The 13,143-nt window shown below is 36.8% G+C and overlaps 1 protein-coding gene across 2 annotated transcripts in view; it reads right to left on the bottom strand.

Moving 5' to 3' along the window:
- Positions 1 to 1,071: 1,071 nt before the first annotated feature.
- LOC127683393 (probable alcohol sulfotransferase) overlaps positions 1,072 to 13,143 on the bottom strand; it is a 41,909-nt gene continuing 29,837 nt past the window's right edge. Inside the window, exon 4 of one of the 2 annotated variants that reach the window (XM_052180607.1) lies at positions 1,072 to 1,230. In XM_052180607.1, coding sequence (XP_052036567.1) covers positions 1,118 to 1,230 — 113 coding nt within the window. In that variant the 3' untranslated portion in view covers positions 1,072 to 1,117. Of the gene's footprint in view, positions 1,231 to 5,146; positions 5,324 to 13,143 lie in introns of those variants that run through there. The other variant, XM_052180597.1, reaches the window with a different exon arrangement.

The raw sequence follows: 13,143 nt of genomic DNA on the forward strand, positions 1-13,143 counted from the left end.
ATGGCTGTATTCTGAAATGCTTTAACAGAGTGTGACAAATACTGAGGCAGATGCTTGCAGTCAGCCATTGGATTGAGTGCTGGATCCCTGATGAAGGAATTGTAGAAGGCACTGAAGATGCTGAGGGAGGTTTTCAGCTTCATGGAGGGAGCCAAAGAGTCAACAGGAAAGACACCCCTAGAGCTATCGGGGTCTGGACCACCAACCAAAGAGTACACATAGAAGGACCCATGTCTCAGGCTCCATATGTGGCAGAAGATGGCCTTGTTGGCATCTGTGGGATAACAGGCCCTTAGGCCTGAAAGTGTTCCATACCCCAGGGTAGTGGAATGCCAGGGCAGGGAGAGAGGAGTGGGTGGCTGGGTATGCAAGCACCCTTGTAGAGGCATGGGGAGAGGTATGGATTAGAGGGATTCTAAAGGGGACACCTGGAAAGGGGAAACCTTTGAAATGTAAATTAAGAAAATATCCATAAAAAGGATATACATACATGCTTCTTCAGCAAATAATCAAGTTGGTATTCCTGCAAAGTATGGTAAGTACACAAATTCTGAGTAATATTTATTTTCATAGCATTGCATTCATAAACTTTTGCCATGTCAGATCTCAGTTAATAAATTCCCTAATAAGCAACTAATTTAAATGAAAATAAAATGTTTTAAAGCTGAAATTCTTTGAAGTAAATTGGAATTTGGTGACTATATATATATATAAAAGTAGCAAATATTTGATGACTCAAGACTCCCTAATTCTAGGCTGAAGGGATGACTCTCAAAAATGGAGAGAGATTAATAGTGCTGCATTGATTAGGTAGAGGTCCTAAGATCAGTTCCTAGGACCCAGCGCAGAAGGTTTACAGCTACATGCAGTTGCATATACCTCAGAATAAATACACTATTCAGCCCTCTGAAGGCACTACAAACAGAAATGTATACACACCACCACCACTACCACAATCACCACCTGTTGCTACTACTAGTATTAGTAACACTATGTTTAAAAAAATCATCAACACAATTCTACAACAGGATTTATTCTATAACCACACTCAGTTATACAGATACTGAAAATAGGAACAATAAACATCAGTGTTTATATATTTAAAAGTTTTGAAAACTTATTCCCATGGGAACATCCCTGGAGGGAAACCAGCCATTTTCTCCTGGAATACTTTATCAAAGACTTCAGCTTGGGCCACCGTGAAGTGATTCTTCCAGTCCCCAGTTGTACCTAGAAAATGTGAAGCAGCTACATAGGTGACTTAATAATGGTCATAACACTGCTCTAGCTCCTGTCATCAAATGCTCTAACACAAAGTTATTAAAGCAAATACCACTTTGTGCATAAACCTCATTAAGCCCTGAAATCTTATATACAGACTTCCCCCTCTGTGGAAATTATGTCCCATCTTTTCCTCTCCCTACCTATATGCTACACAATCTGACAGCAGCAACACTGGCTTGATTTTTTATATATCTAGATTATTGCTGCTTCCCATCAAACATGTTCCCATCACGCTAACCAACTCAACAGTGTTTATCAAGAGCAATGATCCAAACGAACTTCAATTGTTCTGTCTACATTTCAGTATTTACTTATAGAAGTTCTTCAGTGTAGGCTAGCAACTTTTAATTAATATCTTAAAATACTTTCTACTTATGTTTATATGTGGGTTCACTTGAGTGCTGCAGATATACTCAGTTATGAGCAGCATTTCAGGTGTCTTGATCTTCCCAGTAGATATAAGGGAACCAACCACTCCCAGCTGAGAACATTGCAGGACTTCTCTTTCACTCAGTCATAGTGTTTTGTGATGCATGAAGATCTGTATAATACCAGTTCCTGTCCTTTGTAGCACTGTATCCTCTGACCATACATTGGTTTTCACCACTCCATTCCAGATGGTCTTTAGTTTGAGCCTTAGAAATTGTCCAACTATTCATGGTGTGTTGCGTCATCCTACGCGGGAGAGGGCTACTATCTTTCATATAATTACATCTTGCTCTTTGTCTCCTTATTAATCACATTGTAACCTTCTCTTTATATCTTTCCTCCATTTACCTCTCAGCTGGTGCCACCCTTGCTTTATGTCCTAGCTGTGGCATTGCCAAGTGTTCCATGCATTTCTGCTTTGAATATACACACAGAATATGCATCTAAAATATTTAAAAAGAAAGTGTTTCTGAATTTACTAAATGTTTCATTTTGCAAAGAGTGCGAGACATGTAGGTTATACTGAGTGTGGGATATTTTATTAAGTATTTGTGAATGAATACTTGAGAAAGGTAGAGGCATGACTTCTATTTTGCTGATGGTGAAAAATTAGTCTTTGAGATGTTACCCAGTGTGATAGTGATGGATGTGTATTGAATCCAAAATATTGTCAATAGAAGTCATGCTTTTTTAATCACATTACTTTCTTTCTATACCATCACATGAGTTAATTTAAATTTAGCCAGGTCTACATTAAAGAAAATTTGGAGAATTCATAAAAATATAAACCACTGATACAGTATATTCAAATAATACAACATTAATTGATATAAGTATAAAAGTGGCTAATAATATGGGTATCTATTAATATTCATTGCTACTCTCAGGTTCCTTATATTCTTCATTATTAGAACATGTTTTCTTATTGTTTTCTACAGCATACCTGGATCCTGATAAGCCAGTCCAGAGAGAGCTTGTATTATAAGAAACTCAACAAATCTGAAATGTATTCTCAATGAAATAAATCAGTACATCTGAGAAAACCATCTCTTTGGAGGTACACAAATGGAGTTCTAATTCAGCTATGTCAAAATTCTGTGCACCTTGTAGAAGTACATTTATTTTCATTCCTACTTTCCAAAAATATTTCCAAACTCTTGTGTGTCAGATAGTAGGGTAACCTTAACAAGTGGTGTTTGTGTGGGAGTGTATGGGAATTCCAGGGTTGGAAGGCAGGGGAGGGTGGGGGAGAACTCTCAAAGAGGCAGGGGAGGGGGGGTAGAATTAGGGGATTTCAGAGGGCAGACCTGGAAATGGGATAACATTTGGAATGTAAATAAGGAAAATAACCATCAAAATAGAAAAAAATTACAAAAAGAAAGAAAAGGAACTTCCTCATAGTTCTTAAGACTAGAGGTCTCACAACAGGGTGTTGTCTAGATCTTTATCTTTGTTTTTTTTGTTTGTTTGTTTGTTTTGTTTTGTTTTGTTTTGCTTTGTTTTGACTGCAGATGGCCTGCTTCTTCCTCTGTCCTTAGGTCATCTTCCCTTTGTGTCTCTGATTAACATCTTCTGAAGATACCAGTTAAAATGATTAATGACCCAAGTACTGTAACCAGTAAACATACACTGTGAAGTAATGAGGACTGGGATTTTTGAGGTTTGCCAGAAGATATTTCCTACACATGTCTTGATTGTGGAATTGCATTCATGAATTTCCTGTCAACCAAACAGTGGCTGAATGAGGGTGAATAGATGTATTTCCTGCAGTGTCTAACTATGGACTTACAATGACTATAATTGCATTTGGAAAAGGATTACTTGGAGGTTAAATCCAGAGTCATCTTACTGACTTGACTGATTGTGTCTCTGGAGTAAAGCTGACAGAGCAGTTCTACAGGGGCAATAAAAGATATTTTACTTGTGTATTAAGAGAAGAACCATTAAAGGATATGGGAAAATAGGTGTAATGAATTCCTCCTGGATAAGGCAAGCCTCACACTTAATATAGCTTTTTAAGCTTTATGATTTAGGGAATTCAGTTATTTATTGGTAAATAATGAAATTGGTTTTAGTCTTTTTCTTTGATTTTCTTATCATTTATAATTAAAAATGTCACCAATATGATAGAGGAATTGAGAAGACAAATATTATCTTTATATACTTTTACTTTCAAAACTGTTTCCAGACATATCCATTTTATCACCCTCTATAATGAAGTAATGAAGCAAGTGGGTAGTGGGATTAAATACAATCTGGTAACTACTTTGACTTCATTTCATCTGTGAAAACTCCTGATATCCTTATATTGTTACTATCTTAATCTCACTCTCTGGGGTTGAGGAGTTCTGAATGTAAAGTGTGAAACATTTTAATTATTGGTAAAAGGAAATTAAACACATAAATCTTGACTTTATTCATTTATATCCATGTTTTTATTAATTGTTAAATATCTGATGACTGACACCTTTTATCTTCCCCTCTGAGTTCCATCTATCATTACCTAATCAGATCTGGGTGAGGTACAAGGTTTGACTCATATTGGCAAAGTCACTCCTTAACTGTACATTTATGAAACCACACAGACAATCTGCTTCCAGATTAGAGAGAGGTGACACTGGAAAGGAGAGGATTGAAATTCCTCTTCTAGGAGATATAATTCTGAAAGATGAAAGGGGTCATGAAATTAAAGTAGCATAAACTTGACAAATAGTATGTATATTTGGAAGAGATTCAAACTAAATGTGGTCTCATACTAGAATAATCTTACTGCAAAAGCAGAAATAATAGTTGTCCTTATAGAATTTTGTTTAAATTCTTTTCCATCTGCTCTGATATTTTTCTGCTAAATCTGTTCCTTGTCATGTCCTTATTCTTTTGCTATTAACAGAGCTACTTCATTCCTTTAAGTATTTAATGACATGGACTTATGTTCATATACTTTTTTACCTTGACAAGTATCATCAGATTTTAAAACTAGAGAATTTTCTAGTCCTTTTGAGGGTCTACTCTTGGCCTGTTCAGCATCTTTCCCAGCTGTTAATGTAATTTTTATGGTTCTATGGTTATCATCTAAGATAAATCTTTGGTCGACTGCAATACACTTTTTTTTTTTTTTAAGAGTTGACGATTATGTTACAGGGAACTTTGCAATGCCTTATAGTAACATGACTATTTTACCCATTTTTTCTTCATTGAAGTTATTGGATATGGTCATCTCCAATCCCAAGAAATCGCTCAGAATAAATCAACTTTTCAGAGCGTCTGAAGCCCACATCTTGCCCAGAAAAATATTCCCCTCTAATGTCTATGAGAAGCTATCAGTGATGAACACTGAGTCTCACTGTATTGCTAACAACCTCTTAGAGATTCATTGGCACCACAACTCTTTCACATGTTCTGACATATTCTGGAGGTAGACAATCTCTTTACCTTATCTCATAAGGTTCAAGCCATTAGTAATGAAATCATTCTTAACGAGACTAAAATTGGACATGTTGTTTTCTTTCATGGCTTGGAAGGAGCTGTACTTGAGGACCATTTCCAGTTCATCTGGCCCTAATTTTTTCCCTAGGAAGTCACAGATCTTCTTTATGGTTCCCTTTGTATCCTAAAAGAAGGTGAAACCGAAATGAGGATTATAAACATAGATCTCTGAGAAAATAGGTGCAAAGAAGGGATCTGTAGATTGGGGATGAGAAAAGGGATATGCAGAAAAGGCATCAGAAAATGAGAGAGGATGAATGGGGTTTGGACAAGAAAAGGCAATGGAACAAATGGAGGAAGGGCTCACACATACATTTATATATTGATTGGGCTTGCCATGTGGCTTATCTCTGGTCCCTAAAAGACAGAGTCTGTGGTTTCCTTTCAGGGTAGAGAAAATATTAGAGACAGTGTCTCATAGAATTGAGCCTTCACAGGACCATCTCCTCTCATTGATGTCTGAAATGGTTGTCTTCTATATATTTAGCTGGATCAGTGGGTCCCTCCATGTGTACTGTTTGGTTCATGGTTAAGTCCCTAAGATTGGTGTAGGTACTGGTTGGTACATAGTATTGTTCCTTCTGCGGAGCTGCACACCTCTTCAGCTATTTGAGCAGCACTTGAGCTGCTCCATTGGAGAAGCTATTCTCTTTCTATTGGTTGCCTGTGAGCCATGGATGTTTTAATCCACTTTCTGATAAGGATCAAAGTATCCAAACTTTTGTCTTGATATTGAGCTTCATATGGTCTGTGAGTTGTATCTTGGGTATTCTGAGCTTTTGGGCTAATATCCACTTATCAATGATTGTATACCATGTGTTTTGTTTTGTGATTGGGTTACCTCTCTCAGTATGATAGTTTTTAGCTCCATCCATTTGCTTAAGAATTTCATGTATTCATTGTTTTTAATAGCTGAGTAGTACTCCTTGGGTACATGGACCAAATTTTCTGTATCCGTGCATCTGTTGAGTAACATCTGGATTCATTCCTGCTTCTAACTATTATAAATAAGGCTGCTTTGAACATAGTGGAGCATGTGTCTTTATTACAGGTTGGAGTATCTTCTAGGTATATGCCCAGGAGAGTATAGCTGGCTCCTCAGGTAGGGCTATGTCCAATTTTCTGAGGAACTCCCCAAAATGATTGCCAGAATGGTTTTACCAGCTTGCAGTCCTACCAGCAATGGAAGAGTGTTCATCTGTTTTTCATATCCTCTCCAGAATTTGTTGTCCCCTGAGTTTTTTTTTTTTAATTTTTTGTTTTTGTTTTTGTTTTTTGAGACAGGGTTTCTGTGTGTAGCCCTGACTGTCCTGGAACTCACTCTGTAGATCAGGCTGACCTTGGACTCAGAAATCTGCCTGCTTCTGCTTCCCAAATGCTGGGATTAAAGGCATGTGACACCACTGCTCAGCCATCCCCCGAGTTTTTGATCTTGGCCATTCTGACTGGTGTGAGGTAGAATATCAGGCTTGTTTTGATTTACATTTCCCTGATTATTAAGAATGTTGAACATTTCTTTAGGTGTTTCTGAGCCATCTGTTACTCCTCAGTTGAGAATTTTTTATTTAGCTCTGTACCCATTTTTAATTGTGTTATTTGGTTCTCTGGATTCTAACTTCTGGAGTTCTTTGTTTATATTGAATATTAGTCCTCTGCTGGAAGTAGGATTGGTAAAGATCTTTTCACAATCTGTTGGTGGATGTTTTGTCCTATTAGCAGTGTCCTTTGCCTTACAAAAGCTTTGTAATTTTATGAGGTCCCATTTGTCAATTCTTGATCTTAGAGCATAAGATATTGGTGTTCTGTTTAGCAAATTTTCCCCTGTGTCCATGTGCTCCAGGTTCATAAAAGCAATATAAAGAAAACCAGTAGACAACATCAAACTAAATGGAGAGAAACTTGAAGCAATTCCACTGAAATCAGGGACTAGTCAAGGCTGTCTACTCTCTCCCTACCTATTCAATCTAGTACTCAATGTCCTAGTCAGAACAATTAGGCAAGAATAGAAGGTCAAAGGATTATAATTGGAAAGGAAGAAGATAAACTGTCACTATTTGCACATAATATGATATGATAGTATACTTAAATGACCCTAAAAATTCCACCAGAGAACTCATAAACCTGATAAACAACTTCAGCAAAGTGGATGGAAATAAAAATGAACTCAAACAAGTAAGTAGCCTTCCTATTCTTAAAGTATAAAATGGCTGAGAAAGAATTTAGAGAAATGACATCCTTCACAATAGCCACAAATAATATAAAAAACTTCATGTGACTCTAATCAAACAAGTGAAAGATCTGTATGACAAGATTTTCAAGTTGCTGAAGAAAGAAATTAAAGATCTCAGAAAGCCAAGTGGTGGTGGTGCACAATTTTATTCCCAGCACTTAGGAGGGAGAGACAGGCAGATTTCTGAGTCTGAGACAGCTTGGTCTTAAAAGTGAGTTCCAGGATAGCTAGGGTTACACAAAGAAACCTGTTTTGGAAAAAAAAAAATCTCAGAAGATGGAAAGTTCTCTCATGCACATGGATTGGTAGGGCTAATATAGTAAAAATGACCATCTTGCCTAAAGTAATCTCGAGATCCACTGTAATCCCTATCAAAATTTGAACTCAATTCTTCATAGAGTCAGAATGAGCAACTTCCAAATTTATCTAGAATAACAAAAAAACCAGGATAGCAAAAAGTATACTTAAGAATAAAAGAACTTCTGGTGGACTCAACATCCCTGACATCAAGCTATACTACAGAGCAATAGTGATAAAAACTGCATGATGTTGGCACAGGGACTGGCAGGTAGATCAATGGAATAGAAATGAAGACCCAGAAATGAACCCTCTCACCTATGGTCACTTGATCTTTGACAAAGGAGCTAAAACCATTCACTGGATAAAAGACAGCATTTTCAACAAATGGTGCTGAGTCAACTGCCAGTCAAAATGTAGAAGGATGCAAATTGATCGATTCTTATTTCCCTGTACAAAGCTCAAGTCCAAGTAGATCAACGCCCTCCACATAAAACAAGATACACTGAATCTAATAGATTTTATCTTTTTCCTTTTTTAAAAAAAAATATGTTATTTTATTTAATAAAAAAGTAAAAGCATTTTATGATTAAATTGAATATTTATGTGGATAATATTTCTGATAAAATAGAAGAGATATATCAAAAAAACATGTTAAAATTCAAAATTCATGGACAATTAAAGAGTAAAGTGGTAGACTTTAAGAAAACTGCTAAATTAATTGAAAAATTATATAGAAACATTTTTTTCTTTTTCTTTTTTTATTCGATATAATTTATTTACATTTCAAATGACTTCCCCTTTTCTAGCCCCCCCACTCCCTGAAAGTCCCGCAAGCCCCCTTCTCTTCCCCTGTCCTCCCACCCACCCCTTCCCACTTCCCTGTTCTGGTTTTGCCGAATACTGTTTCACTGAGTCTTTCCAGAACCAGGGGCCACTCCTCCTTTCTTCTTGTACCTCATTTGATGTGTGGATTATGTTTTGGGTATTCCAGTTTTCTAGGTTAATATCCACTTAATAGTGAGTGCATACCATGATTCACCTTTTGAGTCTGGGTTACCTCACTTAGTATTATGTTCTCTAGCTCCATCCATTTGCCTAAGAATTTCATGAATTCATTGTTTCTAATGGCTGAATAGTACTCCATTGTGTAGATATACCACATTTTTTGCATCCACTCTTCTGTTGAGGGATACCTGGGTTCTTTCCAGCATCTGGCAATTATAAATAGGGCTGCTATGAACATAGTAGAACATGTATTCTTATTACACGGTGGGGAGTCTTCTGGGTATATGCCCAGGAGTGGTATAGCAGGATCTTCTGGAAGTGAGGTGCCCAGTTTTCGGAGGAACCGCCAGACTGATTTCCCAGAGTGGTTGTACCAATTTGCAACCCCACCAGCAGTGGAGGAGTGTTCCTCTTTCTCCACACCCTCTCCAACACCTGCTGTTTCCTGAATTTTTAATCTTAGCCATTCTGACTGCTGTAAGATGAAATCTTAGGGTTGTTTTGATTTGCATTTCCCTAATGACTAATGAAGTTGAGCATTTTTTAAGATGCTTCTCCGCCATCCGAAGTTCTTCAGGTGAGAATTCTTTGTTTAACTCTGTACCCCATTTTTTAATAGGGTTGTTTGGTTTTCTGGAGTCTAACTTCTTGAGTTCTTTATATATATTGGATATTAGCCCTCTATCTGATGTAAGATTGGTGAAGATCTTTTCCCAATTTGTTGGTTGCCGATTTGTCCTCTTGATGATGTCCTTTGCCTTACAGAAACTGATTTCTTTCTCGGCCTGCTTATCCTTTGAGTATAGGAAAGCCACTGATTTGCTGGAGTTGATTTTATAACCTGCCACTTTGCTGAAGTTGTTTATCAGCTGTAGGAGCTCTCTAGTGGAGTTCTTTGGGTCACTTAGGTAGACGATCATGTCGTCTGCAAATAATGATAGTTTGACTTCTTCCTTTCCAATTTGTATCCCTTTGACCTCCTTATGTTGTCGAATTGCCCGAGCTAGCACCTCAAGTACAATATTGAAAAGATAAGGAGAAAGGGGGCAGCCTTGTCTGGTCCCTGATTTCAGTGGGATTGCTTCAAGTTTCTCTCCATTTAGTTTGATGCTGACTACCGGTTTGCTGTATATTGCTTTTACTATGTTTAGGTATGGGCCTTGAATTCCTGTTCTCTCCAAGACTTTAAGCATGAAGGGATGCTGAATTTTGTCAAATGCTTTTTCAGCATCCAATGAAATGACCATGTGGTTTTGTTCTTTGAGTTTGTTTATGTAGTGGATTGTATTGATGGATTTCTGTATATTGAACCAACCCTGCATTCCCGGGATAAAGCCTACTTGATCATGGTGGATGATCGTTCTGATGTGTTCTTGGATTCGGTTGGCAAGAATTTTATTGAGTATTTTTGCATCGATGTTCATAAGGGAAATTGGTCTGAAGTTCTCTTTCTTTGTTGGATCTTTTTGTGGCTTTGGTATCAGCGTAATTGTGGCTTCTTAGAAGGAATTGGGTAGTGTTTCTTCTGTTTCTATTTTGTGGAATAGTTTGAAGAGTATTGGTGTTAACTCTTCTTTGAAGGTCTGGTAGAATTCTGCACTGAAGCCATCTGGTCCTGTGCTTTTTTTGGTTGGAAGACTTTCTATGACTCCTTCTATTTCTTTAGGCATTATGGGACTGTTTAGATGGTCTAGTTGGTCCTGATTTAATTTTGGTATTTGGTATCTGTCAAGGAAATTGTCCATTTCCTCCAGATTCTCCAGTTGTGTTGAGTACAGGCTCTTGTAGTAGGATCTGATGATTTTTTGGATTTCCTCAGTTTCCGTTGTTATATCTCCCTTTTCATTTCTAAGTTTGTTAATTTGGATACTTTCTCTGTGCCCTTTGGTCAGTCTGGCTAAGGGTTTATCTATCTTGTTGATTTTCTCAAAGAACCAGCTCCTGGTTTTGTTGATTTTTTTGTATGGTTCTCTTTGTTTCTACTTGATAGAAACATTTTATGAGAGAATTGAAGATTAATGTGTTAAAACTGTGCCTCACTATGGAGTTTTGTTTTTGTTGAAGGAACTTGCTTTGGAGACCAATATACCTTAAGCTCACAGAGATCCAAGATCCAACTATCTGGCTTTTTCCTTACAAGGAAAAGGCTGGGATTGAAAGTATGTACAACCACTCCTAATGTGCCCTGTGATGTTTAAAGAAACTTATAGCAATTCTGCTAGACAATGATCAAGAAGAATGAAGGAATGTGCACAAAGACCTCAACATATTATTTTTGTGCTGGATAATACTGTTTATTTAGCCTTTTTGAGAACAATACAGTTTTGTGACAGTTTCCTAAAAATGCTCTCACTATTACATGTTGGTACTTCTGAGAGATTTTGTTTTGAGTAAGCATCTCAGGTTGCAGCTTAACTGGGTATCACATTCATATTTTATTCTGTCTCAGATATCCAACCGTTGCAATAATATCTTTGTACTACCACATTTAGTTTATTCCTAGAAGATAGTCATTAAAAAGCAAAATCTTAGATCACCAAAAATTTGTGCTTTAAATCCTAGTCATCCTCTTGGGGCCATGAGAATTTATGGGTTTAAAACATTCTTTTGCATATTTATCACAGTTCTAATTAATATTTCATATGAAGGTAAACAATCATGTCAATAACTGAAAAGAATGGGTTAAATGCTCAGAAAGGAGAATTATGGGAGTCTGCACTATTGTGCAGCAGACAGTTAATTAGTGACCCTTTCTAGGAAAAACTGAACTTCATGATGACTAAGTAAAAGATTCTATGTATGGGAAAAAGAATGTGATGGAAGGTTTTATTTTTACATGTTCTACTTCCTGAGATAAAACATTAAGAGCTCAAATATTTTGTAAATAATTTCATCTTTCAATTTTTGTTTAGTTTCACTTTAATTTTATAAATAAGTATTTTTCTTTATCCCTTAAGGTCAGCAATATGTTAATAGCAGACTATCACCTTTCCCTCTGCTTTTCCAGATCCCATGATCAAGTCTCATCCTCATCTCTGCAGTACAAAACCTGTGACAGCACTTCCCTTTTCTAATGGATTCAAAGATCTTTCCCTTCTTAAATTTCTCGCTCCACTCATTGTATTATCCCAGATCCCAAATTCAGCAGTCCATGGGAGCTCACAGACTACTATGGCCAGGGAAACTTATAGAGTAATAGCAGATAGATCTTCACCTTTCCCAATGTGTTTCAATGTCCAAGTCTCATACTTATCTCTATATCAGAAGATTAAACTTTGTGGGGTGAGTTGCTTTTCCCCAGCCTTCAATTCCAGAATGCATTCCTGAGGAAGCCACAGCACATTATGAGAAGAAGAAATTATGTTACACCATCAGATCTTCATCTTTCCCTCCATTCTTCAAATCCAATCCATGAGTCTCATCCCCACCTTCTTATTAAGCATTCTGATGTGGCCTCTCTTTACTACCTGGTCCCATTCCCAGGAAATTGACTAAGCAGATCTTGGTGGAACACTCTGCTTTTGTTCTTCTTGTGAAGTCCCTCTGCTGAGGCCAGACAATCTCTATTCCTGACTCTCAGGTCCCCAACCCATAAACACATCTTACCATGTACCCCAATGTAATTCTTACAGGCTACATAAAGCCACCTTATTCTTCTAATAACCACAGTGAAACAGAAGCCTTGGAACAAAACTCCTATGCAATAAAGACAAGACCAAATATCAGCACCAACCTAGAATTATTATCTTCCTAATCTAAGATGTCTAAATGCCAGTGTAAAAACACAATCAGTAACATCCAGAATAATATGTCACCACTACAGCTCAGCAATCATGATATTGCAGGCCCTGAATATTTCACCATAGCTGAGGCACAAGGAAAAAGTCCTGAATACAGCTTGCATGAATATGATAGTTGTCTTTTAAAAGAAATGAGTATATCATTTAAACAAATGTATGAAATCACAAAGAAACAGTGGAAAGAAATGAATTAAACTGACTTACATCTGAGTAAAAATAGAATCAATTTATAATTGATTCTAAATTTACAGATACAAGTTGAAGGAAATCTCAAAAGGAAAATTTTAAGAATTCAAAAACGTATCTCAGAAGCAGATTCACTAACAAGTACAATATTTGTAAGCCTTTAGTTGTTGAAGATATGATAGAAAAAATAAATAAATTAAAGAAAATTTTATAGAAAAAAACTTGGCCCATAAAATTCAGAAAATCGGGGTCACAAGAATGAAAGGGCCAGGTCAATATATAGTAGGCATAGAAGAAAAAGAGTAAACCCAAGTCAAAACACAGAAAATATTTTCAACAAAATCATAGAAAAATACTAACATGAAAAAGAGATGCCTATCAAAGTTCATGAAACAGAGAACACAAAGTAGTTTGGAAGAGAAA

Source organism: Apodemus sylvaticus, chromosome 1, assembly GCF_947179515.1.
Source record: "Apodemus sylvaticus chromosome 1, mApoSyl1.1, whole genome shotgun sequence".
Lineage (NCBI taxonomy): Eukaryota > Metazoa > Chordata > Mammalia > Rodentia > Muridae > Apodemus > Apodemus sylvaticus.